The sequence below is a fragment of the Macaca nemestrina genome, chromosome 13, assembly GCF_043159975.1.
Source record: "Macaca nemestrina isolate mMacNem1 chromosome 13, mMacNem.hap1, whole genome shotgun sequence".
Lineage (NCBI taxonomy): Eukaryota > Metazoa > Chordata > Mammalia > Primates > Cercopithecidae > Macaca > Macaca nemestrina.
The window spans coordinates 86,750,080-86,777,060 of record NC_092137.1 but is presented as its reverse complement, the minus strand read 5'-3'; the positions used below and the strand labels follow the sequence as shown (position 1 = coordinate 86,777,060).

Sequence of the window (26,981 nt, the reverse complement as noted above, 5' to 3'; positions counted from 1 at the left end):
GGGGTTCAGGATATGAAAGCCGCTCTTGTCATGGTTGATAGTGGGCTTTCTGTTTTCCTAAAAGTATATGTGGAGAATTGAAAACTAATAATTATTATGTTTGGTTTCACAGATAGAGGAAGTCAGAGATGCCATGGAGAATGAAATGAGAACCCAGCTTCGCCGACAGGCAGCTGCCCACACTGATCACTTGCGAGATGTCCTTAGGGTACAAGAACAGGAACTGAAGTCTGAATTTGAGCAGGTGAGGACCTGGACTCCCTTCAGCCACTCCCCGCTTCCTGACAGGATTAACAGACTCTCCTTTTAATGTACTCTGAGGATGTCGAAGAATTGGAAATCTCCTTGTATGTCTACAAAACTGCTTCTTTTTACATAATGGTGTACCTGTGTGTTCATGATCAGATGTGTTTTTAAAATATATATTCTAGTCATTTGGAATCTTCAGAGCTTTAAGGAGAGGTGGTAAAGGGGATTTCAGGAATGCAGACGGTAATATTTGACATGTGCATCTTCCTCCTATAGATGGCGTGGTAGTGCTTAGATTTTTGTAACTGAGGTAATTTCCCAGAGAAGTTAGGTTTTGAAATCCCAGTAAATTATCAGGATGCCCATAATTATAATTTCTGTTCAAGAAATCATTTACAGTAATATTAACTTGTTACTTTGTCTTGCAAGAAGATATTGAGGTTTTCTAAGTAAAATCTTCCAGAGAATTGCAATGTATGTCAATATGAAAAGGTATTTTAAATTCTATTTGATGGATATTTTTCTGAGAAAAATTAATGGATAAGCTCTTAAATACATGTTATTGGAATAGAATTTAATTACTACGTTTAGGTTTGCAGTACAGCTACTTTACTTTCTAAGGCTGACAATTTGTGGCTGAGCACAGTGGCTCACACCTATAATCCCAGCAATTTGGGAGGCTGAGGTGGGTGGGTCACTTGAGGCCAAGAGTTCGAGACCAGCCTGACCAACATGGCGAAACCCTGTCTCTATTAAAAATACAAAAATTAGCTGGGCATGGTGGTGCATGCCTGTAATCCCAGCTGCTCTGGAGGCTGAGGCATGAGAATCGTTTGAATCTGGGAGGTGGAGGTTGCAGTGAGCTGAGGTTGTGCCACTGTACTCCAGCCTGGGTGACAGAGCAAGATTGTGTCTCAAAAATAAAATACAGTTGGCAGTTTGTTTCTTACTTTAACAGCCTTCTCTCTTCTCTTGGTATGCTTCCTCTAATATTAGGTTCCGGCCGGGCGCGGTGGCTCAAGCCTGTAATCCCAGCACTTTGGGAGGCCGAGACGGGCGGATCACGAGGTCAGGAGATCGAGACCATCATGGCTAACACGGCGAAACCCCGTCTCTACTAAAAAATACAAAAAATTAGCCGGGCGCGGTGGTGGGTGCCTGTAGTCCCAGCTACTCGGGAGGCTGAGGCAGGAGAAGGGCATAAACCCGGGAGGCGGAGCTTGCAGTGAGCTGAGATCCAGCCACTGCACTCCAGCCTGGGCGACAGAGCAAGACTCCGTCTCAAAAAAAAAATTAAAAATAAATATTAGGTTCCATCAGTAAATTTGTAAAGAATTATGTACATCATCAGCCGGGCATGGTGGCTCACGCCTGTAATCCCAACTTTTTGGTAGGCCGAGGCAGGCGGATCACGAAGTCAAGAGATCGAGACCATCCTGGCCAACATGGTGAAAACCGTCTCTACTAAAAATACAAAAATTAGCTGGGCATGGTGGCACGTGCCTGTAATCCCAGCTACTTGGAAGGCTGAGGCAGGAGAATCACTTGAACCCCGGAGGCGGAGGTTGCAGTGAGTCGAGATTGCACCACTGCACTCCAGCCTGGCAATAGAGCAAGATTCCATCTAAAAAAAAATATATATATATATATATATGAGTCAGACATTTTTGAAACTTTCTTTACACAAAATGTAGGAATTTCGTGACAACCGTAAGGCCCTCTTTGCTTCAGCAAGTAATTGCTGGAAGATTACACAGTTACATGACATGCATTGAGTATCACTTTTTTCTGGAACTATTTTTATTTCAGAACCTGTCTGAGAAACTCTCTGAACAAGAATTACAGTTTCGTCGTCTCAGTCAAGAGCAAGTTGACAGCTTTACTCTGGATATAAACACTGCCTATGCCAGACTCAGAGGAATCGAACAGGCTGTTCAGAGTAAGCATAAGCTATGTTATCTTACAGATAATTTCTCTCAGCATAATTTATTAAAATAATTTTATAGCGAAAATGGGGTACATGTATTGACATCAGGACATAAAAATACTAATCACTCTACTTAATTGCAGTTTTTGCCATTAAAAGTAATGACAAAATCTATATAACTAGAAATTTTATACCTTGTATGACAAACACAAAATCACCATTTATAAGGCTATTTACCCAGTACCCTTTGGCTATGTCTCATGTGCCTGGGTGGTAAGGGCTAGGGGTCAGTGTGGTCCCATGCTTGCCTTCTGCAGGCTTGGTGGGTTATCTGGAGGAAGTGATTTGCCAAGTCCAACTACCAAATGGACAGTATTTATGCTGAGGCCTCCATGTGCCACATTGAAAGAAATGTCCTGACAATGAGGGTGTTAATAACTGTTTTTAGGTTTTTTAGGATGTTGTGGAATCTTTTTTTGTCACATAACAATAAAAATAAATTCAATACTCATGGAATTTCAAGATCCAGTAGTCTGTTAAGTTCATTTGAAGTCTCCCATTTCTTTTTTTTTTTGAGACAGAGTCTTGCTCTGTTGCCCAGGGTAGAGTGCAGTGGTGTGATCTCGACTCACTGCAGCCTCTGCCTCCTGGGTTCAAGCGATTCTCCTGCCTCAGCCTCCTGAGTAGCTGGGGATACAGGTGCGTGCCACCACGCCTGGCAAGGTTTTGTACTTTTTTTTTTTTTTTTTTTTTGAGACGGAATCTCGCTCTATCGCCCAGGCTGGAGTGCAGTGGCCAGATCTCGGTTCACTGCAAGCTCCGCCTCCCGGGTTTACGCCGTTCTCCTGCCTCAGCCTCCCGAGTAGCTGGGACTACAGGCGCCCGCCACCTCGCCCAGCTAATTTTTTGTATTTTTAGTAGAGACGGGGTTTCACCGTGTTAGCCAGGATGGTCTCGATCTCCTGACCTCGTGATCCGCCCGTCTCGGCCTCCCAAAATGTTGGGATTACAGGCTTGAGCCACCGCGCCCGGCCAGGTTTTGTGTTTTTAGTAGACACAGGGTTTCACCATCTTGGCCAGGCTAGTCCTGAACTCCTGACCACAAGTGATCCACCCACCTTGGCTCCCAAAGTGCTGGGATTACAGGCGTGAGCCGTTGTGCCTGGCCCTGAAGTCTCTCATTTTTTTTTTGCAGAAGATTTCTGATGGCCTTAGCGTAAGTCTTAGCCTAATTTAAATAGTATGTTTCTTTCTCAACTATTAAAGGTAAAAATATGTGGATTAGATAGCATGCACATGTGAATGACTTCTGTGTACTCTTTGACCTAGCATTGTCCTGGGTGTCACAGGAAGAGGCAAGGGAGACTTAGTTGTGCTTGTGCCTGTATATCCTCCCTGTTTTCTCCATGACTTTAGTGAAAACAAGTCCCCATAAAATCATGTCATGCCTTACTGCCTGATTGATATGAAGAGGCCAGCGAGGAAAAGACACCAGAAATAAGTGGTGGGGGTGGGGTGGTAAGAAACTCTTTCTGGCCTCATCTTCCACATGTGTAGATGTAGCTTGTTGAATGTGCATCAGTTCTGTGGATGTATGTCATCAGATGGAGAGAAAAATGTTTGGCTTTGCCTTTTTTTCTTTGTAGGTCACGCAGTTGCCGAAGAGGAAGCTAGAAAAGCCCACCAACTCTGGCTTTCAGTGGAGGCATTAAAGTACAGCATGAAGACCTCATCTGCAGAAACACCTACTGTCCCGCTGGGTAGTGCAGTTGAGGCCATCAAAGCCAACTGTTCTGATAACGAATTTACCCAAGCTTTAACCGCAGCTATCCCTCCAGAGTCCCTGACCCGTGGGGTGTACAGTGAAGAGACCCTTAGAGCCCGTTTCTATGCTGTTCAAAAACTGGCCCGAAGGGTAGCAATGATTGATGAAACCAGAAATAGCTTGTACCAGTACTTCCTCTCCTACCTACAGTCCCTGCTCCTATTCCCGCCTCAGCAACTGAAGCCGCCCCCGGAGCTCTGCCCTGAGGATATAAACACATTTAAATTACTGTCATATGCTTCCTATTGCATTGAGCATGGTGATCTGGAGCTAGCAGCAAAGTTTGTCAATCAGCTGAAGGGGGAATCCAGACGAGTGGCACAGGACTGGCTGAAGGAAGCCCGAATGACCCTAGAAACGAAACAGATAGTGGAAATCCTGACAGCGTATGCCAGCGCCGTAGGAATAGGAACCACTCAAGTGCAGCCAGAGTAAGGTCTAGGAAGATTTTCGTAAAGTCGTATTTCATGTCAAAGGAAATCAGCAGTGATAGATGAAGGGTTCGCAACAAGGGTCCCAGAATTGTCTAGAAATGAGCAGGTTTACAAGTACTGTTCTAAATGTTAACACCTGTTGCACTTATATTCTTTCCATTTGCTATCATGTCAGTGAACTCCAGGAGTGCTTTCTTTGCAACTTGTGTAACATTTTTCTGTTTTTTCAGGTTTTACTGATGAGGCTTGTGAGGCCAATCAAAATAATGTTTGTGATCTCTACTACTGTTGATTTTGCCCTTGGAGCAAACTGAATAAAGCAACAAGATGAAAACTGAGTATCTTATCCGTTTTCAAAATGTACATTTCTGGCCGGGTGCAGTGGCTCACACCTGTAATCCCAGCACTTTGGGAGGCTAAGGCGGGTGGATCACCTGAGGTTGGGAGTTCGAGACCAGCCTGACCAACATGGAGAAACCCGTCTCTACTAAAAATACACAATTAAGCCGGGTGTGGTGGCGCATGCCTGTTGTAATCCCAGCTACTTGGGAGGCTGAGGCAGAAGAATCACTTGAACGGAGGTGGAGGTTGCAGTGAGTCAAGATTGCGCCATCACACTCCAGCCTGGGCAACAAGAGCAAAACTCTCTCTCAAAAAAAAAAATTCTAGTTTGTTGTACGTACAGAAAATTTCCTGGAGAAACAACAACAGCAGAAGTAGGAACTTCTGGCGCACAGAGTTTCCAGGCTGTGAATTGCGTCACCAGAAGTCCACAGCCTGCTTTTTGGCTTTGAAGGTTTTGGTGAATTGATTCCTGCTGCTCAGTCTAAGAGTAATATACAAGCCAAAGTGCTAGTGTATCTGTAATTGGGGATATATCGTTCTAGTGACTTATTAAAATGTTGGTCTGCCCACAAGTTAATTCAGCGGCCCTGTATGGGTCACAGCTCCCAGTTCTAAAACACTGGTAACGGAGCTCAGTTCTTCCTAGTACCCAGGCTCTGAATCCCTTCAAAGTGGGGATGGGGAGCCTGAAATCTTAATGAAGAGATTAAATGGTTTTGTTGTGTATTTGATGTAGATTGCTGTAAAACCCAGAGAACTTTCTCAGTTCACCTTTCTAAAGATTAGTACAGTTGTCATATTGCATAAGCACTAATTATTTTACTCCATGAAGACCACCATCTCTACATAAAAATATTGTCAACTTTCTCCAGAGTTACAGCTTTTTGTTGGGCATTGTGTGTTCACAAAGAAATTGAGGCGGCACTTTTTTCTGAGCAACACACCTGCAATCACAAAGGGGACAGGGTCTGCATCTGTAGGTGTATGCCAGCCCCTGCATTTGGGTAATTACATTCTAGTGTCTGTATGGCACTGGCCTTGTCCTTTGCTTTGGGGATATATTGGTCCACCTTTGGCTTGTGTTAATGTTGTCAATAGTCCTTGTATTCCCTCCTAAGTGGATTTATTTAATTCAGCAAAATACATCTAGTTTCTGATTGGAACACATGCCTTGTATTCCTTCCTGAGATTAATGCCCTTAATCTCAAAGGCAGAGGCACTCTGTGCACACCTACCTGGGGGATACTAAGTTTTTATTAGGAGATAATAGGACTGTTCTAAATTCAGTCTTTCCTTTTGGAATGGCACAAAATTGCAAAATACATTACTTGTAAAGCTAAACTTCCCTATTTGTCATACTAGAAATGCTTATAATTTCTATTTTACTTGTATGAGATAATGTAAAATATTATAGATTATAAGAAAATCTAAGTTTATCTTGGAACCCCGAAGTAACTTCCTTCAGATGTGATTATCTGTTTGAACTTAGAAGCAGCAATACTGAGTGGTTTATTTTTTATTATTATTTTTTGAGACAAGAGTCTCGCACTGTCACCTGGGCTGGAGTGCAGTGGCACAATCTCTGCTCACTGCAACCTCTGCCTCCCAGGTTCAAGCAATTCTCCTGCCTCAGCCTCCCGAGCAGCTGGGATTACAGTTGCCCACCACCACACCCAGCTAATTTTTTTGTGCTTTTAGTAGAGATGGGGTTTCACTGTGTTGGCCAGGCTGGTCTCGAACTCCCAACTTCATGATCTGCCCACCCCAGTCTCCCAAAGTGCTGGGATTACAGGTGTGAGCCACCGCGCCCAGCCGAGTGGTTTATTTTAACCTGTAAATCAAAATAATGAAGACTACAGGCTTCTGAATCTTAGTAGTTCCTTTACCAGCCAACACACCCACCTCCTTGATTGCTTATTAGGAACCAAGATGATACTGAAAAGGGGACCCTGCTTGGCCAGGCCTTTATTTTCCTTCCTCATGCTTAAAAATCTTCCTGAGATATAACTATGTGCAAAAAGCAGCGGAGCCTCTTGGGTTCTCAGTGCTACTTCAAGGGATGGAGTTCCAAGGGCCAGGGTTATCTGGGAGGTGGATATAGCCCTGAGCCATTTAGGGCAGGTCGGCTTCACTTCAGCCTTTCATTTATACTGCAAGTGAAAAGTCACGTGACTGCCACTGCCACAGCAAAAATCATAAAAAGCCAAATCATCACTTCTGTCTTGGTTTAATCCTCAATCTGTTTTAGTCTGAAATGACCTTGCCTCCCTCCTCACTGATGTAGGACAGTGTTCAACATTTTAAAACTCATGCATCCTGATTGAACATTTTCATGTTGTTTAATATTTCAAAATTAATAATGTAACAAACTAACACCTAATTTTAGACAGTCTTTAAGACACACTACCTTCATATTCCTTTGTATTAATTTAAATCCCCTGCTCTCTTAACAGATTCTGGATAAAAGCAGTCTCCAAGTCCCAAATGAGTTGTGCCACCAGTTTTAAAGTAACTTGCTTGGCTCAGTGCAGAACAGATCATTTGATTCAACACAGAAGGGAAATAAAAAGGCTTATTAAATGTCAGGCAGATTCTCTTCATCAGGTCCAGTGGTCACCACACCCATTATACTGTAGGTCTATTCTTCCCTGGCTTCCTTCCCATTGATGTATCCATGGGCCCTGAGATTGGCGGGGAGCTTGAGGAAGCAAAGGATGGGGGCAGGAAGGAGGGTCACCTGCCCACTGCAACTCTTACCCATGTGAGGAGTAGGTTTCACTAGTCTTATCAGTTTTGTTGAAGGGCTTCTGCAGGGGTTGTGAGGCAAGAGCTTGTGAAGGGGCCATTGTTGTGGGAACAGACACCACAGGTACTTGTGCAGAACTTAGATTGTCCTGGGAGTAAATTCTGTCATGACCTTTATTCCTCTTGGACACTTACTTTTCAAGCATCTTAGAGCTCTGAAAAACGTTCTTGGGCTTGATCCCCAGCAGTACTGAATCCTGAAAGTCCACAGCTGGACATTTTCTTTCTTTTGAGATGGGTTCTCACTATGTTGCTCAGGCTGGTCTTGAACTCAAGCGATCCTCCAGCCCCACCCTCCCGAAGTGCTGGGATTACAGGCATGAGCCACTGTGCCTGGCCTGGACAGCATTTTTTAATAGGCTATTTTCTGGGCCAGGATGAAGACTTGTTCACTGCCTACATTTTGTGTAATCTGATTATCCCATGTCCTAGCAAATTGCCTTACAGCACCCAAACCAAATACGCCCATTTTTTTAGTAAAATGCCACTCTGCCATTAATGTTGAATCTAAACGGTTCTATAAAACCTGCCTTACACACCCATGCTCCTAGTGACTCAATTTCATAGCATATCTTTTTGACCATGACCAGCAGTAAAAAATTTACATCACAATTTGCTACACTTAATGCATATATCTATGCACAGATCTATATTGCAATGCACTTTGAAAGACAAAGGCTACCCTATCTTAGAGACTATAGGTACGTAGCCAGTGACAGTACAATCTGACATCTTTTCCTCTATGCCTAGTGCTTGGCATAATGTTTATACAGCAGCTCACTAGGGGGCTTTTTTGTTTTTTTTTTTTGCTTTGAGGTTGCTGAAAGGGGAGGGTCTGCTTTACTGTGGTTATGTAAGGACTTCTCGAAGTTCTGCTTCTTAAGAGGTCATATGCCCTACTTGTAGTAGCAACGTGACTAAGGTCTCAAAATCAACGAATGAATACTTTGCAGAGTTGGTGGCATTCATTAAGCATTTACTAAGACCTAGGTGCTAGATTTGAGTTTGATTCTAGACATGTAGAATCTTCGAGTGCCATCCAACCTCTTGAATACTTTGATGGCTATAATTTTAAGACAATCCTCAAATCCTCAAATGTTTGAACCAAACTAGAAGTCCAATTTCTGACTTCTACACATTGGTAATGTAACTCTGTGGCAACAACACTGAGCAAGTTTATTCCACATATATTAAGACTCCCTTTCCCCTCCCCATTCCATGAGAGTCCTTAATCCCATTTGTTTTTTTTTTTTTTTTTTTCTTGGAGACAAGGGTCGCTCCGTCAACCAGGCTGGAATGCAGTGGTGCAATCATGGCTACTGCATCCTCAGCCTCCCAGGCTCAAACAATCCCCCCACCTCAGTCTCCAGAGAGCTGGGATTACAGGCATGCACCACTACGCCCAACTGTTAAAATCTTTTGTAGGGAGGGGGGTCTCACTGTTACCCAGGCTGGTCTCAAACTCCTGGGCTCAGGCGATCCACATTGGCACATGAAGTGCTGGGATTACAGGCATGAGCCCTGCACTTGGCCCTATTTGCTCTTCCAAAATTCTGGTTTCTCTAAGACAGGGGCTTGCTCTGTTGCCCAGGCTGGAGTGCAGTGGTACGATCACGGTTCACTGCAACCTCCCTCTCCTAGGCTCAAACAATCCTCCCATCTCACCCTCCCAATTAGCTGGGACACAGGTGCATACTGCCAGTCTGGCTTTTTTTTTGTAGAGCTGGTGTCTCACTATATTGCCCAGGCTGGTCTCAAACTCCTGGACCTAAGTGATCCTCCTGCCTCTGCCTCCCAAAGTGCTGATTACAGGTGTGAGTCACCATACCCAGAGAGAACATTTTACTGATAGTAGAGGCTAAAGACTATGATAAAATAAGCATTTACAGAGAATGGAGACTTATCCTGTGAGGCCTTAATTTTTCTCTGAGTTCAAGGCAGTTAATTGCTCAGAGTGTGGGTTTGGAGTATCTGTACCACAAATTTAAAAGTACCAAGCTAACAAATCACTCATTTTGAAAAGTCCACTACAAATTCATGGGCCATCTTCCCAGATGGATTTTCTCCTATCAACTCTAGCTGCAGAGCAACATGGTGATTCAGAATTGGCACCTGGATAGGGAGACGCATACCATGAATCTAAGGACTGTATTGAATAGTAAGGCTAACAAGAGTCAGGCATCTGCAGGTGCTGATGAACCAGAGACAGGAAGGGACTGAGTTAACCTTTCAGGTGGCCAGGTTCTCCTTGGAAGCTGTAAACCAAGACTGGAGGCTAATTTCCTCTCTGTCCTGCAAATCTGCTTTGATACGGAGCAATACCCATGGATGCTTAAGTAGCTAGTTACTATATCAGCTTTTTTTTGCGGGGGTTGGGGGGGGATTCCTTCAATTAAATGCCCTAAGACCTGACATCCTAAGAGAAAGCACAAACCATACTTTGGTTTCTAAGGATGTGTGACTGGGTCCTGGCCTTCAGAGGATGGCAGACAGATGGGAACACAAGTATTAGTAGACTAGAGCATCTCATAATTGTCAACTCTGGCAAGGTAAAGATGAAGCTCTCATGTGGACAACTCACGGGCTACCTAAGTAAATCTAGGAGCCAGGTATGTGCAAAGTGGCTGGTGGGGGAAGCCCTCATGAAGGCAGGAATGCTGCAAACCTCCACTTACTGCCTTCCAGGACCATTTAAGTCACAGTGGTAAGAGCTGCTAGAAGTAGTCGTTACCAACTTGATTACCAGCAATACACAATGACGTCAAGAATACATTCCGCATCCTTCTGTCACCACTAGCTCTCATTTCAACCACTAAAATAGGTACCAGCTATAGCAGCTATAGACAAAAAGAAAGGGAGACATGAAACATTCATGGCTGGTCAAGTTAGAAAACTATGGCAATGGCTATATTAACAAAAATGCAAACGTGTACATTAATTACAACATTTATTTATAGTCATTTTACCAGTTGTGCAGCCTAAACTGCCATTATCTTGTTTTAGTCATTCCTAAGAGGCTTATTTCTGACATCGAAATATCCTGAAATTGGGAAACTACTGACCCAACCCCAACTGTGATAGAACTGCATGAACACCTTTCTAAGATGAAGGACCAGCATCACAGCAGCACATCAGGCCAACAAAGGCAGAAGTCCAGCAGCAGGGAGACGCCAATCGCACGAGGACGGCAGCATGAGGTCAGCTCACCGACACTGTAGGTGTGCAGACTTATCCTGATGACAAGAGCCATGGACCTCACCATGTGTCTGAAAACCGCAATGTTGCTACTTAAATGCTAAACCTTTAACAGTGCATTAATAGATGGTTATTAAGTAGCAAATTAGGAGCTTAAATCTACAGAACTGGGCTGTGTACTGACTGTGCCTCACAGTAACAAATTCACCAAATCTTTATCTTGTCTTCTTTGTAACAGTGTTAAATATTAGCATATCTTAGTTCTCAGGTGTGATTCCAGCAGCTACGGTGAGGCCATTGCTGCTCCTGAATCTCCACTTTCATTTGCCTTCACTGGTGTCACTGTCGCTGTCACTGCTGCTGTCAGTATCACTGTCACTGGTCAGTGCAGTTAGGTTACCTAGGGCTTCCCTGTTAAGAAAAGAAAATGGAGGATTACACTGCAATTCAATTAGGTGCTGGGGTTCTTGGTGTCTCTGACACTCACCTATAGCCTATCAGTTTTGAAAGCAGAAAAAGGGACCCTGCAGCTGCATTAAAGTATATTAGGAACAAAAAGACTCTAACAGTCAAATCTAGAGGCCTTCCTGACTTGCATGACAAATGAAATCATCATTAAATTACTACATTCTGACCTTCTGCAAGGAAATACAGGGGATAGAAAGCTATGAACATTTCGAATGGGCAGATGGACGAAAGGTCTGCACCATTTTACAAACTTTCCTTCGTGGTGACCCACTTACTTTTGTTGCAGGTTGATTGCAAAATCAGTCATTACTCTCTGAGTGAGGCCCTCACAACTAGGTAAGCTGAAGGCACTTGCCAGCTTTACTACTTCAATGGCCTGGGAAGGGCTGTTAGATGCTTTTGCATGGTCCATAAACTCATTCAGCAACTCATTTCTGTAAAAGAAAGGCAAAGTGTGAACTTTCTCCAGCCTCTTTAGTAAAACATTTATAGGCAAGATCCAGTATCAGTTCAGTAATAGATTCCCAACAGTACTTCTGGAGACAAAATTAGATGAAGTCTAACATTTATTTTGTTTCCAGTGAGGCTGGAAAGTCTAAAGGGCCAAAGGGATTTTCAATATGACTTCATGATGATCTATTCTGTGTAGCTCATGGTGACCCGTGAGCACAGATAAAAAACTGCTTGCCTCAGGACGCCCTGGATAGTAGGGAGTTGACGGTATGCTTGCCTAACAGAAGAGTGCCCAAATGTGGTGGCTAAGGCTGGTGAAGAAATTCCAAATGTGGCTACTTCTAGGCCGTACTCAAAGACAGCTGACTGATTTCAACTTACCTAGGGATCTTATTATGCTTCCTGAAAAGCCCCAACATTTTCCTGTTCAAGATAGGAAAAAAATTATGAATACTATTAGAAAAACAAGGCAATCAGATACTATAGCTGTCATCCCTCTGTAATCACAGACTAAATGCCCTTTTCTTAACTACACTGTAAGCTCCCAAAGACACACATCTGTGGGCTCTACTAGCTCCCAGCCCTGCGTATACATGAGAATCACCACAGGTGCTTAAACTCCCCAAATGAATCTATACTGCAATTTTCACAGGTAAATCTGATACGCTGCCAATGTCAAGATTTGCTGGTATAGTTTGAATATTCCTGATCCAAAAATGCTCCAAAATCTAAAACCCCATACACTTCTGGTCTCAAGCATTTTGGAAAAGGGATACTCCAACTGTATTTGTCCTCTTGTAGAGGATCACCACTGTCCTAGGGAGGGAATCCATCCTGTGCACAGCTGGAAAAGAGGCAAACAGAACAATGCTGTTTCCCTCTCTTAAAATACGGCAGGGGTTCAGTCTGTCTTAGAATTCTGTTATGAAGAGCAGGCTCAGATTGAGGCAACAGTCTCATGTAAGTGCTCCCCATTAGCCTGCCACACGCAGGACAAAAGAGAAACACATACATTCAGCTCCCATGACTCAGCTGAGGTCCGTACCCCTGCGCCAATCATCACAGCCTGGTCGTATCAAGTGTGTGCCAAACTGCCTGAGCTAACAACCAAATGCCAATGTCATACGTCTCTGTCACTAGCAGCATAGTTGCTAGAGGAGCATGTGTGAGCCGCACCTCAAAGACAAGCCTTCATCATCTTTTCCTGGAGATAGGTGACTGGCAATCGGATGTTCAAATAGTTACTTTCTTGTACAAGGAGCCATGCACAAGCACCTCCCACTCGTGACTCTTAGAACACACATTTATATACAAAACAAAATACAGGAAAACCACCTGTCACTATCCCTACAAAAGATCCTTTTGCTCATTTTTGGAAACATGAATATGGCTAAGGTTCCCATTCACAAACACAAAAATTAGTATGTGAATGAAATGCTGATAAAAACATAACCAGAACACAGCGGCACCAACCAAGGATGGGTTGTAGTCAAGGCCAAGTTTAGTTAATGTGCATAAATGCCAGCTTCCAGATGTCTAAGTACACAGCCCACATTTTAAGCTGGAGAGCGGGATGGGAGAAGCATCCAAAAATACTTCAATAACCCAAATGACCAAAACATTTTCAAAACTATGTTTCCTTGATCATGTTTCTTTGATCTTTAGTCCATTTAAGTGGAGTAATGGGGTTAAGTGACTTACTTGTCCATAGACACAGAAAGTAGAAAGGGAAAGATAATTAATTCTCAGCCTATGGTTTGAGAGAACCAGGCCTTATCTCAAATACATCATGCATATTGTCTTCTTCCAAAAGTTTCCTTTTTAGTTGGTATTTGCAAGTTCCCGAATCAAATACTTGTTACATGGCCAAATGAGAGAATGGCCAAATCAGAGAACTTCTACCAGCGTGGGTCAATGTTTTAGATCCAAATACAAAAGCTTCTAAAGTGTAAACTTGTGGTACTGTACTCACCAGGCTTCCTGAGTTCTCCCAGCCCTTAAAAAGAGGACAGCTATACAGTTGAGAGGGATGACTGGCCAATCCTGAGCAGTCTGTCTGATGGGTTGGCTTTCATATGTAGATTTGATATCAGCAGCACAGTCAGCAAATGCCACCTGAAGCTGAGAAGCTTTAGGAGTCAGCAGAACTGCCTAACTGATTTTGTGAGAATTTCAGTTCAGAATTACAGGATCCTTAAATTCTGAGAAATGCATTTTACCATTTGAATATATTATGTGTATAGCACACGAGTAATTAAAAAAGGACCCTGTCCTAAGTATTTTGATTAGCCACAAACTTTCACATTCAGCTATGCATTTCCTTTATAGACGGAGATTTTTTAAAAAGCAAGCTGAAGACAGAAGCTAATTTCATGTTGCCTGTTTTGGACTACAGGAAAGAGGGTAACTTTAAGGACAGATTTCTGCTAAAGGCAAGATATGTTTAGATGTATCATCACTCAAATATGGGTTTGGGTGGCAGAACTCTCCAAAATGGCAGATGAAACTGGGGAAGCTAGCCTTAAGACCTCAGTATGGGAGGATATACTGGCTGGAGAGTTTCAGGCCTACCTCTGGTGGGTGTTTGTCCCTTGCCATGAGCATCAGGATCTCTTCTCTCAGGTCGTTGCGGAACTTGAAACCATATTCTTTACTATCTTGAGACAAGAAAGGAACAAGGAGTGATCATTGTTATGTAAAACCAACACTCTCTTGTTCACTGTCAACCTATTTTTTGCTCGGTAAAAATAAGTTGCTGTTATTTATTCTAGGCTTATCCCAGGATTCCAGAAACCCACCAGGATTCAAGGTGGAACAAATGTAAAAGCCAATGCCTGGGCCTTGTTCCAGTGAAGTGTTTGTTCATCACAGCACGTGCACTACATGGGAGCGGTCACCAGCTCCACGTGGTAAGACACTGTTTTATAGCACTTGGGAATTTTTGATATACTTTTATTACTCATTACAGCAGTCTTGTGAAGCAGGAGGGCAGGACTAGAGCCTACTTACTTATAATACAGTAGTCACCTAGTGGAAGATACAGAGTATCTATCTCATTTTGCAGTCAAGTTATACACGTAAGACAGACCAGTACACACACCCGTGATGCGTGACGCTCATGGCTATTACTTGGAATCATAATCATCACTGACTGGTTAGCAAAGTGAGGCCACACTGGCACAGAGGAATTGCACAGGCTCTCGGATCCAAGGCCTTCATTCAGATTTAGGGTCTGCTACGTCATCAGCACTTACTTTCTTTGGGTCATATCACACAACAGGTGCACAAAACTCAGCTCATTCCTATGTCACCAAGGGATTGACTTAAGTCATTTTCAACAAATTTTTCTCCTGATAGTCAACATGCAACATGACCACGTGACCTTGAAGTAGCTCTCAACTAACACATTCAGTTCAGTCAAAATGGAAGTTTTCATCCCTAACAGTAATGTTAACACATTCATTATCAAAACAGAAGATACTGAGGTGACATGCACCTGGACACATACAAAGTAAAACGGACCTTTCCAAATTTGAGGAATCATTTCTAGCCGATTGGCCACATCCAGTGCTTGGAGAAGATGTATCAATGTTTGGGAGTGGGGAAAGCAGACCTGATTAAGAGAAACACATTTTTAAAGCATTAATCTACAGAAACCCAATTCATCTAGAATGATAAATAACAAGTAATGAACCATCTTACTGAAGGTATCAGGTCCTCATACCACTTCAAGGTGACATCAATTTGCTCCATTAGACAAATCAAATCAAATAACTTGGAACTGTGATGAAGGCAAAAAGTATGTTTAGTCTAAAGTCCTTATGTCTAACAACAGGGGAAATAATGAGTGAAATTACAGCATATTATATGTTACAAAGAATTTCAAAATACTGACAATTTCAAGTTAAACGAGCCAATACTTGGTTTAAGAGCTGCCAGTATATGCTGACTTCCCAACTAAACACCTTACCCTCACCGGGTCATTTCTAACTGTTTCCTCTGTCTACTCTTAGGTCATGGTGAATAGATACTGAACTTCAAATTCATTTTAGAAACATTCAATGTGAAACAAGGATTTGGATACACAGAAAACGATTCTCACACATCTGTTAACAGGCTGCCTTCTTAAATTCATGTTCTTATCTGCCTAAAAGCAAACCCATTTAGGGAGTATCTCTGGGTTCCAGTATCTTGATCTTTGAATACAAAAGCAAGGCAGGTGAGAGGAAATCTTCAGGGCTCACCCTGCTATGACAATTTGAAAATGTAAAATGAGAGGGGGTAGAGGAAAAAGATATGTAGATTTTAATCTGTTGCCAAAAAAAAAAAAAAAAAAAAAAAAAAAACCAAACTCAAAGGACACAAACTAGTACAGTCTTTCAAATCTGGCAGTTTTACCACTGCTTTAATTCCTAAGTGCTCAATTAACATGTCCTATTAGATTACCGGCATGCTGCCTGAAACCAGAGGTGAGGTATGAAGGGACATCAACAGCCTCCCACTTGCAGAATATGGTAACTCATGCAAAAGGATACATTTCCAACACACTTACTAATAGAAATTACGCTGATGATCAAGTCCAATGAATTTCCGGTTGTCTCCAGTATTTAAAAGGTCATGTATTTGGTAGGCAAGTTCTAGATCTCTGAGAGATGAGCACTGAAAATTTGCAAGTAGTAAGTATCACTCTGATACCCTGTCAGCCACGTGGTTCACAAATGAATAAAAACAGTAGAGCGTCTTGTGAAAATACTTAATGTTGATTAAATGTATTATTGGTTGACAGCAAATAAGTTACAAGAAATGGGGGGAGACAAATCCCAAGTCCTGTGAAATTTATTACTATATTATTTTAATTTAGCAATTATACCATTAGAAATTAATCCTATAACAACATCTGGTCAAGCGCACAAAAGACACCTGCAGTGCAGAGTCTGGACTAGTAAAAATCTCCATGAAGTAATCCCAAAATCTACCCACAGGAAAGTTAAGTTATAGTTCTTACTATGAAATACTGATTGCTGTCAATAAATAAAACACCCTGAAAGTATGCCTGGATATACATACACTTGAGTACCCAGAGTAAATACCTTGGTAGGATCCACACTAAATATTAGGTTGGTGCAAAAGTAATTGTGGTCTTTGCCATTGAAAGTAGCGGCTTTTATAATTGCGGTTTTTGCCACTGAAAGTAATGGCAAAAGCCACAATTACTTTTGCACCAATCTAATAGTAAAGCAATTAAATTACCCTTAGGGAACAGGGTTCATCTTAAAACTGCTTGAAATTTTTCCTACGATAAGCACGATTAAATAAACTAATATAAAAACCATTATCAATTTTAACTTACTAATAGGCAAATCCGAAATATTATGGAAGCTTATCTGTTCGAGGGCATGAAAAACATCAACGTAAACAATAAACAAAGGGTAGGGACAGTATGTGATTGAAAAGTACAGATTTTAGGCCAGCTGTGTTGGTTCACGCCTGTAATCCCAGCACTTTGGGAAGTAGTCAGGAGTTCAAGACCAGCCTGGTCAACATGGTGAAACTCCATCTCTACCAAAAAAAAATACAAAAATTAGCCAGGTGTGGTGGCGCACACCTGCAGTCCCAGCTATTCAAGAGGCTGAGGCAGGAGAATCGCTTGAACCCAGGAGGCAGAGGTTGTGGTGAGCCACTGCACTCCAGCGTGGGTGACACAGTGAACCTCTATCTCTAAGAGAAAAAAAAAATTATAGATTTTAGAGAAAGAAGAAAAAACAGAAGCAAAGACATGACTGAAGAGTTAGAAAATGAAAGGAACCAGGAAGAACCCTCCAGCTACAGATAAATTTAGGAAATGGATAGTGAATTAATAAAGAAATGATACTTACTACACTCATGGCTGACTGAAAAAACTTATCTGAAAATCAAAGTTCACAAGAGCTTTGGTTACAATGGATAAAATATATTTTCAAGTCAGTAACATTAACAAAAATCCCGCCAACAAAACTGGTAACATGTAAAATAAAGCTACGAACGTAAAAACTTAAGAGAGGCAGGAACGTGCCACACACATTTTGGCTTTCTCAGAAAGATCATGGCAAATATTACTAAGCTATATACACCTACTATGTACTCAAATTTATTTAAAAAATAGAAAAAAAAATACTACTAAGCTATATAGGGATCACGAGGCCTCTAACTGGCACTCAGGGAAACCAGCCCTCTGTCTTTGGAGGAGGAAAACACAAGTGATTTCTGTACATACCATCATCCGGGTCCTTTGCAGAAAATCTCTTTCCCATTAATTCATTCATTATATCATAAATGATGAAAGATGATCTATTTGAAGGGTTTCCTGCAGAACAAGAAAGCAAATGTGTTTAATCCACTTCCTTTACCACCACCAACTTCACAGTACCTAGTACAAAGGGACACATTTCTCCTTCCTTCACCTCCAGCCTAAGTCCTCGCATAGAGCTGGGTGGAGGCCAATGCTTGCTAAAGGAACCACTACACCCTGCAGAGAGCAATTCTCTGTAAAATCTGGAATAATCACAGGTCTCTATTCATGTGCTCCACTGAGACTTCCCCTTTCTTTAGGCTCTTCACATGAAGCCTGACTTACTGGAGTAGGAGGCAGACAGTAACACACACTCCCTCACCAAACCAGCATACTTAGAAAAACTTTTTTTTTTTTTTTTTTGAGATGGAGTGATGCACTGTTGCCCTGGCTGGAGTGCAATGGCACAATCTCAGCTCACTGCAACCTCTGCTTTCCGGGTTCAACCGAGTCTCCTGCCTCAGCCTCCCGAGCAGCTGGGACTACAGGCCTCTGCCACCACGCCTGGCTAATTTTTTGTAATTTTAGTAGAGACGGGGTTTCCCCATGTTGGTCAGCCTGGTCTTGAACTCCTGATCTCATGATCTGCCCGCCTCAGCCTCCCAAAGTGCTGGGACTACAGGCACGAGCCACTGCGCCCAACCAAAAATGTTTTTTGCTAGTAATCATTTGTGTTCCCTTTAAATATAATCAGAATGAGGTCAAGAAAAAGTAAACTAGAATGGACAGGGCAGTGCTTAAAAATAATGTGAGCTGAGCACTAATAGGTCAGAAAATCATCTGCAATATTCCCAGTCAAATATTTCTCTACACTCTGTTCCCTACCTGTTCTGTGTGTTCGTGGTAGCAGAGTTGTAATGACAGTGCAGATAGTTTCACAATTTGCTCAAGCATGTTTCCCTTTGCTAACATTCTTAATTTTATCAGTTACATAATATTCTCTTTTCAATGTATTGTTTCTTGGCTAATTTAGGCTTTCTTTTGGGTAAATTCCTAGAAATTATTATTATTATTGAGACAGGGTCTTGCTCTATCACCTAGGCTGGAGTGCAGTGGGACAAATGCAGCTTACTACAGTTTCCACCTCCTGGCCACAAGCAATCCTCCCGCCTCACACTCCTGAGTAGCTGGGACTACAGGGGTGCGCCACCATGTCCAGCTACTTTTTTCATGTTTAGTAGACAGGCAGGTCTCTCTGTGTTGTCCAGGTTGTTTTCAAACTCCTGGGCTCAAGCAATCCTCCTGTCTCGGCTTCCTAAATTGCTGGGATTACAGGCGTAAGCCAAAATTATTATTGCAGACAGGCAATTTATATACATAAGACAAACCAACACAGCTCCCCCAGATTCCCCATCCCCCAGTCCTGGCTGTTACTTAGGAAATGTAAGTACATCTGACTTTGATTAGCAATTGAACCAGTGATGAGAGTTACAGAGGAAAGGAATATACTTTGGGGTCAGAAATACTAGCTCCATCACAATCTCACCAAGGTTGAGTAAAATTTTAGGGGACACAATTATGGAAACTTTATCTGTTTCCAAGGTACAGTCAATTAACTGTTTGGTTCCTTTTCCTAAAGATAAAATTTGCCTATACAGGTGATGATATGGATTTTACAAAATTAGTCCTCCAAACCAGAGAGAATCAAGTTCTCTTCTGTAATTTTTATAGTCTATCACGAGAAAGAATGACTAGAACTGTCAATTCTGAACTCAAGGGTTATTTCTTAGGCTGGGGATAAATGGATAAGAACTAAAAGATTCTGAGTGTCTCATATGTGCCTTCCAAACACAGTAGCAGACACGGTGTGGAACTCATTTAACTACCACACCCTGCTGCTATTCCTCAGGTAGGTATCCAGTCACTTTGACATAGCTGGTAAATAAATGATAGAGCCGACATCTCAGTTCAGGTGTGTCTCTCTCCAAAGTCCATCTACAGAGCAGAGCTCCCACTGGAACTGACCTAAAAGTGGACAACGAATGGAGCCTTGAGGTCCTCCCAAAAGGCTTCACAGTAAGTTTACCTTTCCTCTGAAGCAGCAACGTCCACAAACTTTTGGCAAAGATGGAAATGTTCTGAACCTGCATCACTGAACATGGTAGCCACTAGACACATGGCTACTGAGCACTAACGTGACAAAATAATTTATTATTTTACTTAATTTTAATTAACTGGCCACATGTGGCTAGTGGCTACGGTATTAAATAGCATAGCTCCAGAGAACAAAAGGGACTTCAGCCAAAATACATTCTAACCATTCCTGTTTGTACAACATCACTGACAGTACATTCCATAACCCTCTCCCCTCCAGCTCAAGTTTCATACCATAAACAAAGATTGCTAACCTCAAGAATAATTTTAGGTAGTAAGACCCTGCCCAATAAAAAAAATCAGCTGGGCATGCTGGTAGGCATCTGTAATCCCAACTACTCAGGAGGCTAAGGAGGGAGGACTGCTTGAGCCCAGGAGTTCAAGGCTGCAATGAGCAAGATCCTATCTCTAAAAAAAAAGCCACAACTTTCGGCTCAGGCTGTACAGGTTAATTTACAAATTATCTTTTCTTAATTCATATGCAGAGAAGATAACCTGCAACAATTAATCACATAAATTCAAGAAAGCTGGTCAATTTTCTATATAAATTAACACAGTTTAAGGCCATACATACCAGGCTGATAAAACAGCTGAATAATATGGTGATATGTTGCAAGCGAGGGTTCTCGAATTACCAGGTGAATAGAAAAAATAAACAATGAGGTAAACACACAGCAATCCAAAATATAGTTTACTGAGACACACTGAATTTAAAACATATTAATGTTAATATTTAAGCAATAGATGCATTTCTATTCCTTTGAACAAAGATATTTTCCAACTCATTAATGTAAAGGTGAAAAACTATCATAAAGACTTAATCACTTTTTGAAAGTCCAAATACTTATTAGTCACATTCTTCACTGAGAACAGTAAAATATATTTAAGTGAATTGATTCCCAAAGCAACTTTCAATAAAGTAACTAATGAAAAATATACAATACACTAGCACACACTTAGGTTCAAATACCTCATTATGCTGGAAAAATGTCATGAATTTAAAACTAGCTAACTCAAAGCAATCACTTCTCCTCAGATTCAACAGAACCATAAACAAAGTACCTAAAATACTAATGAACACTAAGATGATAAAGACACTCCCACCATAAGTACAGTACATTTAATTTAATGTGCCAAACATGGAAACAAAATTTCCAGCATATTATGTAAGCAGAAGAAGAATTTAAAGGTCTTTGCTTATGTTGACCTGAAACCTCTGGCTGGCACAGTCTCTGTCTTCAGAGGAATCAAGGGCGCATCCTCACCTATTCCAATGGCTTTCATTTCACGTAAAAGCTGTAAGGCTGGCAATCTTGCAATCACATGAAATCTTCGGAGACATTTCAGAATGGTATTAAAAGTCTGCAGATTTGGTTTCACGTTCTGTGCAACCATGTGTCTTAGCAGCTCCTAGTTGAATAAAAATCAAGTATCTTTCATGCCTGGGTAATCTGTCCAATAATCTGTTTCATACAAAATAAAGAATTCAGCGTTCTTGCTTATGTTTAAAGCAGGTTAGTAACTATATCCCTATTTTAAGAACTGTTTATTAATTAGCAGGTTCCATGATTCTGCCTTTTAAAGAAGCCTGCTAATTCAAACACCCACCCCACTTGATCAAGGTGGTCAACTGTCTTCAGTCTTCTACCAAGGAGAGTTTTCCAAGAAAAGACTCAAAAGTAATAGACCAGTATGATATAAAAAAGTAGTTTTTTTGGTTGTTTTTGTTTTTTTTTTTTTTTGAGACGGAGTTTCGCTCTTGTTGCCCTGGCTGGAGTGCAGGGGCGCAATCTTGAGTTGAGGGGATTCTCCTGCCTCAGTCTCCTGAGTAGCTGGGACTATAGGCGTGCACCACTAGGGCTGGCTAATTTTTGTATTTTTAGTAGAGACGGGGTTTCACCATGTTAGTCAGGCTGGTCACAAACTCCTGACCTAAGGTAACCCACCCACCTCAGCCTCAAAGTGCTGGGATTATAGGCATGAGCCACCGTGCCCAGCCGTTTCTGTTCTTAAGTTACTAGGCAAGAATCAATCCAGTGATTTCAACTTTTTGAACTTACACCTGATAGGAATTTGACAGCAAATATGCGTTACTTTGTAACAGAAAAACTATTATGAAAAATAAATGAATAAAATGGTCCAGAATTCTAGCTGTATACTCTGGGTCAAGTAACCTTTTCTTCTCATGTGCCAGACAGAGCTGAGTTCCAGGGCTGCGGAAAGGGTAGTGAACAGTTAACTGCTACACAGTGACTGCCATGCACATGCTCATAAATGCTATCTCCAGCCCATATACTTTTTTCTTTTTTTTTTTTTTTTGAGAAGGAGTCTTGCTCTGTTGCCAAAGCTGGAGTGCAGTGGCACAATCTCTGCTCACAGCAACCTCTACCTCCCGGGTTCAATCGATTCTCTTGCCTCAGCCTCCCAAGTAGCTGGGATTACAGGCATGCACCACCACGCCCGGCTTTGTTTGTACTTTTAGTAGAGACGGGTTTCACCATGTTGGCCAGGCTGGTCTCGAACTCCTGGCCTCAGGTGATCTGCCCGCCTCGGCCTCCCAAAGTGCTGGTATCACAGGTTTGAGCCACCACACCTGGCCAGCATATCTATTTCTGGCAAAGAGTATTTAAGCCCTATTAAAAAATAAACTGAGGATTCCTCCTTACCAGTATATCACTCCATTTTGCCTCAAATTTCTCATTTATCACGAATACTGTTGCTTCAATCACTGCATTAAATGTGTACACATCAGCTGTAAAATAAAAAAATGATAAAATTTGGGGTTGAAGATGAATCCCTAAATGGCTGAGTTTAAGGCAAAGCAGTCATTCCTATGTGTCCCTTGGCTAATCACATGCCCACAAAACTGGAAAACCACTCTCCTTTCTGGATCTCTACTCTTGCTTCAATCACCTATGCCTCAGGAAAAGACAAAGTATAGGCCAATGACTGAGGCAAGATCCAAAGCCTTCACACAGACAATTAAGAGAAAGAAGGAAATGGAGAAAGGGATGGAGGGGAGTTCTCAAACTCACCATGGAGTCTGTTGTTTAGTAACTCAGTGTACAAGTTTAACGCCTGCTCACAAGCTCGGTGCTGGAAAAGGAAAAGGAAAAATTAAGCATCATCAAATTCATTTACTTAAGAAGTCCTTGCACATTTCTGTCTTAGAGTTTGGTAACATAGCTCAGGCTCAATAGATCAGGCTCCTGTTCTCATGAAGCTCATACTCTAGTGCAGTGGTTTTCTATCTACTGGTAATGCCTGAACATATTTTTATTTGTCACAACTGAAAGTGGGGGAGGAGTGTACTACTCGCATCCAGTGGGTAGAACCCAGAGAGCTACTAACATCCTACACAGGACAGACCCCACAACAAATTATCTGACCCAAAATGTTAGTGGTTCTGAGGCTGAAACACCCTGATTGGTGGAAATTAAAGATAAAAATAAATAAAACAAATGTACCTTCACCATTCCTCGGATCATTGTGCAATAGGAATGTGCATTTTTCTCTGGCATTAGAGAAAAGATTCTCTCAGCATTGTTTTTTGCTCTAGACACAAAAGAGTAAATGTGAACCCGGGCAACAGGAAATACCAATCAGAGCTACCACCATTTACTGACGGTTTATTATGTTCCAGGCAATGTGCCAAGTACTTTACATGCATTATCTCAATTCTTACAGGGCGTTATGGTTATCATCATTTTGAAAATGGGGAAAATCAAGACTTAACAATCTTAATGCGTTGTCGGGGCTTTGCAGGTTAAGTGGCAGAATTAGAATTGAAAATGAAAAGTTTATAAACAAGTATATAAATATCTATGCATTAAAAACAAGAAGCAACTGTATGACAAGGTCCCTAGTAAAGATTCCTCATCCTTCTTCAATCTTCAGCTGCTACTTCCCAGAGGCAAAATGGTTTCTTTTGGAGGATCCTTCTGGTCATATTCTAGCATATGTACTTTCATCTCTTCTCCCATTCCATAACCTCGGCCTCCCGGGTTTAAGTGATTCTCCCGCCTCCACCTCCGGAGTAGCTGGAATTACAGGCACATGCCACCACCCCTAACTAATTGTTGTATTTTTAGTAGAGATGGGGTTTCACCATGTTAGTCAGGCTGGTCTCAAAACTCCTGACCTCAAGTGATCCACTCACCTCGGCCTCCCACGGTGCCAGGATTACAGGCGTGAGGCATCGCGTCCAGCCTACCCCAAGGAATTTAACCTTTCATCCTATCAAATTCATCACTTCAATAACGATTTTAGATAATCATGGTAGCTTTCCCTTTCCAGACATTCACATGAAATATATCCTCCTTTTAGACACCCAGCTAACTTAAATTCTCCAGCATAATTATTATCTTTCATTTAAACTGCTGTGTACGTCTACATGTTGGTCAGTGGTCTTAATTTAGCAGTACACTCTAGTGTCCATGATACTTTTAGTAAACAAAAGTATTAAATCTTTCAGAATTAGAGGTATATATTCCAAGGTAGCACTGTTAATGAAACTACCAAAGGAACCATACCATATGAAAGTTATGCAGAGTTAAACAGATGAGGGGAAAAAAAAAGGGTCAACCTCTCAACAGATTCTTGTGTTGCTGAATGGAGATAAAGACCCTACTGAAAAATGGTCTAAATGTATAGGAATACAAATAGTGAAATTTATATTGCACAATAAAAATCAATTATTTAAGAACATCACAAGAAAACATCTTCACGGGGTGATGGGGCATATTCCATGTACTGTAAGACACTGTAATTCAAGGTTCTAATTACGTGTGACATACCGCCATGTAACTCCAAACTGATGACCAGCTTGCCTCCTAGATTTATTGTTATTTTCCTCTTCCTGAAATGAATAATCATCAAGAGAAATAAAAGTTAAGGTGATGGAATGCATTTCCCAGACTACTCAAAATCAGAAAGGCAAAGGGAACTCAGAAAAATAAAGGAAACACAGATCCAGCAGATGGCAAAGAGGAAGTCCAATAACGCTTACACCTATACATTTAATTTCTTAAGTGCAAATCAGATGAAAAGCCAAGTTGACCCTCAAAGCAACAAGTGACAGCGTGGAGACAAGATGAAGCCATTTCCCTGTATGGCCTGGTCCTCAGATAGAAAGAGGAAAACCAACCAACACATCCTATTTGCTCAGGGACTACATCTGGCTCGATCCATACAGATAAACTGTCATAATTAGGGTGAAACCAAGATAAACAACATATACTTAATGTCTAACACTCACCCAAGCAAACTAAGACTTCTATTTTTGTTTTTTTCCTGAAACAGTCTCGCTCTGTCACCCAGGATGCAGTGCAGTGGCATGGTCTCGGCTCACTGCAACTTCCACCTCCTGGGTTCAAGCAATTCTCCTGCCTCAGCCTCCTGAGTAGCTGTGACTACAGGCGCCTACCACCATGCCTAGATAATTTTTTGTATTTTTTTTTTAAGTAAAGACGGGGTTTCACCATGTTAGCCAGGATGGTCTTGATCTCCTGACCTCATGATCCACCCACCTTGGCGTCCCAAACTGTTGGGATTACAAGTGTGAGCCACTGCACCCAGCAAGACTTCTTACAAGACTAAATCTTGTCTTTATTTATAAACCAAGGTCTGGGATGAGGCTGACATAGAGCAATACAGGCTTGGTTGGCATTGCAGAGGTCAGTGCTGGCTCTGTAGCCTGCTGCCTCAAGAGGTGGGGCTGGAGAGGTAGAGGGCCAACCAGAGCAGGGCTTCAGGAAGTGATGCTCTGGAAAGTGAAGTGTAACTGCAACCTACTGCCTATGCACTTTTTAAAATGTAAGGTTCTCTACATAAACAATCCACATTTGGCCAGGTGCAGTGGTCAGTAATCCCAAAACTTTGGGAGGCTTGAAGGATTGCTTGAGTCCCAGCGTTGAAGACACCATCCTGGGCAATACAGCAAGACCCTATGTCTACCCGCCCTCCCCACCCAAAAAAAAACTAACCAGGCGTGGTGGCCCACACTTGTGGTCCCAGTTACTTGGGAGAATAAGGAGGAACACTTGAGCCTAGGAGTTAAAGGCTGCAGTAAGCTATGACAGCATCACTGCACTCCACCCTAGGTGACAAGAGTGAGACCCTGTCTCTGGGGGAAAAAAGAAATCCACATTTAGTTGGGCAAAGAGTAGGAAAGATAGAAAAGAAGAAAAACACCAATAATCCCATCACCCAGAAACACTTTTTAAATGATTTTTTTCTTATGCATTTGTAAAAACATTTTTCCAAAAATGGAATATATACTGCTGATAGCCTGTTTCCCACTTATTGGATGAATCTTTCCATACCCAAACACATCTACTCTAATGTGCTCAATGGCCACACAACTTTTATCATAATTTGATCATCTACTGTTGGACATCTAGATTGTTTTCAACATTTTTACAAGTATAAACACCTCCTTATGAAAAATGTCACATGAGCATCTCTATTTGACTGATCCAAAGGATTTCTTGAGACCTAGTTCTAGAAGTAAAATTCACGAGTTGAGAGAGAGGCTATGACTCAACTTACAGGCAGCCCTCCGCACACTACTGTTCTGTCTCCAGCCTAGTGTGTTCTCGCCTCTAAGTCCATGTATGAATTTTTGAGGGGGCCCAGGCCATGGAGTCTTTACCTGGCCAGAATACATCATGTTATTACTCTAAGTGACACAGGCCAGCCCAAACATTTCAGATCAACGCTTTGCCTTAATATGAGGTAGGAGAGGACAACATATTGTTAAAAAGTAAACTAGGACAGAAGTAACTGTTTAAAATCTCTCTTCTTCCTGTACCACTTTTTAATCAAGGCTATCGTACCACACATCTCAGTACAAATCTC

General features: G+C 41.8%; 2 protein-coding genes and 1 non-coding gene across 22 annotated transcripts in view; 1 reads left to right on the top strand and 2 right to left on the bottom strand.

The window, feature by feature from the left end:
• The window catches only part of LOC105465399 (inner membrane mitochondrial protein), a 52,781-nt gene extending 48,008 nt beyond the window's left edge, over window positions 1-4,773 (top strand). For all 19 annotated transcript variants that reach the window (XM_011713856.2, XM_011713857.2, XM_011713851.2 and 16 more), the window contains 3 exons: window positions 113-244; window positions 2,059-2,188; window positions 3,823-4,773. In XM_011713856.2, coding sequence (XP_011712158.2) covers window positions 113-244; window positions 2,059-2,188; window positions 3,823-4,436 — 876 coding nt within the window. In that variant the 3' untranslated portion in view covers window positions 4,437-4,773. The remainder of the gene's footprint in view (window positions 1-112; window positions 245-2,058; window positions 2,189-3,822) is intronic.
• Window positions 4,774-10,515: 5,742 nt separating this feature from the next.
• The window catches only part of LOC105465398 (pentatricopeptide repeat domain 3), a 31,532-nt gene continuing 15,066 nt past the window's right edge, over window positions 10,516-26,981 (bottom strand). Inside the window, exons 9-24 of one of the 2 annotated variants that reach the window (XM_011713847.3) lie at window positions 24,920-24,981; window positions 23,591-23,678; window positions 23,159-23,219; window positions 22,790-22,875; window positions 21,389-21,533; window positions 20,698-20,748; window positions 17,955-18,044; window positions 17,578-17,606; window positions 16,254-16,360; window positions 15,404-15,482; window positions 15,224-15,314; window positions 14,273-14,358; window positions 13,674-13,822; window positions 12,083-12,124; window positions 11,524-11,682; window positions 10,516-11,191 (exon numbers count right to left, since the gene is read on the bottom strand). In XM_011713847.3, coding sequence (XP_011712149.1) covers window positions 11,101-11,191; window positions 11,524-11,682; window positions 12,083-12,124; window positions 13,674-13,822; window positions 14,273-14,358; window positions 15,224-15,314; window positions 15,404-15,482; window positions 16,254-16,360; window positions 17,578-17,606; window positions 17,955-18,044; window positions 20,698-20,748; window positions 21,389-21,533; window positions 22,790-22,875; window positions 23,159-23,219; window positions 23,591-23,678; window positions 24,920-24,981 — 1,416 coding nt within the window. In that variant the 3' untranslated portion in view covers window positions 10,516-11,100. The remainder of the gene's footprint in view (window positions 11,192-11,523; window positions 11,683-12,082; window positions 12,125-13,673; window positions 13,823-14,272; window positions 14,359-15,223; window positions 15,315-15,403; window positions 15,483-16,253; window positions 16,361-17,577; window positions 17,607-17,954; window positions 18,045-20,697; window positions 20,749-21,388; window positions 21,534-22,789; window positions 22,876-23,158; window positions 23,220-23,590; window positions 23,679-24,919; window positions 24,982-26,981) is intronic. The other variant, XM_011713848.3, reaches the window with a different exon arrangement.
• On the bottom strand, window positions 12,634-12,770 carry LOC112423740 (small nucleolar RNA SNORD94). The gene has a single exon (XR_003014301.1). It is a non-coding gene; the product is annotated as a small nucleolar RNA SNORD94 (small nucleolar RNA).